The following is a 2,500-nucleotide window of genomic DNA, read 5'->3' as shown; positions in this document are numbered from 1 at the left end:
ATATATATTATTAATTTTGTTTGTTATATATTTTTTTATTATAATGTATATTATGTAATAAAAAAAAAAAAAAAAAAAAAAATTTACTAAGATATTATATTTTTAAAAGATATCAATATATCAATATATATATATATATATTTATATTTATTTATTTATTTATTTTTTTTTTTATTTTATATTTTTATGGTTATGCCCCCACAGACATGCCCCTAAGTATCATTCAGTCTTGCATAATTTTTTTGAATTCATTTGAAGTTATATTTAAAATTTTGTTATTTTGTAAAAGGTTGATTTGCTTTTTTAGTATGACTATTAGATCTAATTGTTTTTTGAAAACATAAATTAGTTCTTTATTTTCTTTATTTAATTTGTTTACATATTCTTTTTGTAGATTTTTATCAGATGAGAGATTTTTATCCATAGTCGAACTATTTTGTAATAACATTTCTCCTTTATTTTTTAGAACAATTTTATAATTTTCAATTTCGTTGATATATTCATTAATTTGTTCCTCTTTTTTTTTTAATAAAGAATTATTTTCTTCAATAATTTTTTTTAATTTTAATTTTTCTTCATGCATATCTTGAATTTTTAATTCCTTTTCATTATCTCTATCTAATAATATTTTGTTTTCATTTTCTAAAATATTATATTTATCATTAAGTAAATTATACATTTCATTAGATTCCTTTAGTTTCCTTTCTAATATTTCCATTTCTTTAGATAAATATAATTTCTCGTTTAATAATTCTTTGTTTATTTCTTTTATTTTATTATTATCATTTAATAATTCTGTATTTCTTTGTTTCATTTCGTTATTCTCAATAATTTTATTATCCAGAGAAAATTGTATATGTTTTCTATCTTCTTTTATAGATTTTATTTCTTCATTTAAGCCTTTTACAGAAGTAGTATTATTCATATGATAATCTTTTATTTTTTTCTTATCATCCTTTAAATCTATTACATTATCATGACTCTTATTTTCTATATCTTCTAAAATCTCTGTATGATTTTGCCCCTCTACTAAATGATTTTTCTTCTTTTCGAAAACTGAAAGGTTCATATTGGGTTTATTCCCTTTATTACCAAAAAACAAATTTTCATCAGAATTATATATTTCACTGTAATTATATTTCTCAGCATATACATTTTTATCATCAGGTACATTTTTTTTATTTTTCCCACTAACATTTATTTTTCGAACAATTATTTTTTTCTTCTTCTTTTGAGTTAATTCTTTATTATTTCCTTCGGTGGGTGTGTCCATAATAAGTTCATTTTTTTTCTGTATAATTGAATTTAATATCTCATCATCCGAATCTTGTGTCTTCCCATATTTATTAATTACATCACACGATATATCATTCGTTGATTGATTATTATTTAAATTATCGTTTAATAATATTTTATTTGTCTCATCTTTTTTATTTTTTACTCTTGTTCGTATTACCCTTTTTATAACTTTTCGTACTACAGGCCTATTACTATTATTTATATTGTCATTATTATTTATATTATCATTATTATTTATGTTATCATTATTATTTATATTATCATTATTATTTATATTATCATTATTATTTATATTATCATTATTATTTATACTATCATTATTATTTATATTATCATTATTATTTATACTATCACTATTATTTATACTATCTATTTTATTATTCTCGTTTTTATTAATATTATTACAATCATTATAATTCTGCTCACATAGTTCTTCATTATTCATATTATTTTTTTGTGTAAATCTTCTTACAATTATACTTCTTTTTCCTTCTTCATTTATATTTACCGATGTTGTCACATTTTCCCTTTTATCATATGTCTCCTCAGGTTTCTTCACAATTTTTTTTTTTCTCATTATTTTATCTCCTTCATTAAATACAGATTCATTCATTGTAACTCTTTCTAGTTTATTATCTTCGCTTTTTTTTTTAATTGTGCTTATACTGTTAAGCTTCTTCACACTGTTTGTCTCATTTTTCTTCTCTACATTTTTACTTTCGTATTTTATAAAAGTATTACTCTTCAATTTATTATTCGACATATTCAAGAAATGGGTAAATTTTTTTTTTTTTTTTGGAATAATTCCTTTACAAAGGGGATATTATAATAAAAAATATGAGCATACACATAATATATATTTAATTATGTAAATATATAATATATGTGTGTATTTAATTATAAATAAATAAATATAAATATATATATATATATATATATATATATATACAATTATATTTTTAAATTTCCAAGGAATACAAAAAAAAATTATTTTCAAAATTCCGCAAAAAATAAAAAAAAGTTTTATCAAGTGTGTATAGAGAAAAAAAAAAAAAAAAATTTAAATAAAAACAAATATATAAGCTACGGTATATAATTATATGATGAAACGAGTTTAAAATTAAAAATGTAAAAAAAAAAAACATATTGAAATAAATAGATATATATATATATATATATATATATATATATATATATATAT

At 18.4% G+C, this 2,500-nt stretch overlaps 1 protein-coding gene across 1 annotated transcript; it reads right to left on the bottom strand.

Moving 5' to 3' along the window:
* Window positions 1-223: 223 nt before the first annotated feature.
* Window positions 224-2,062, bottom strand: PRSY57_0405600 (hypothetical protein; the record flags this gene model as incomplete). The annotated part of the gene is made up of 1 exon (XM_012905920.2): window positions 224-2,062. One exon carries the CDS (start codon window positions 2,060-2,062, stop codon window positions 224-226), a length of 1,839 nt encoding a protein of 612 aa, XP_012761374.2.
* Window positions 2,063-2,500: the final 438 nt, after the last annotated feature.

This window comes from Plasmodium reichenowi, chromosome 4 (genome assembly GCF_001601855.1).
Source record: "Plasmodium reichenowi strain SY57 chromosome 4, whole genome shotgun sequence".
In the NCBI taxonomy this organism is placed as follows: Eukaryota; Apicomplexa; class Aconoidasida; order Haemosporida; family Plasmodiidae; genus Plasmodium; species Plasmodium reichenowi.
This window is presented reverse-complemented; position numbering and strand designations above follow the sequence as displayed.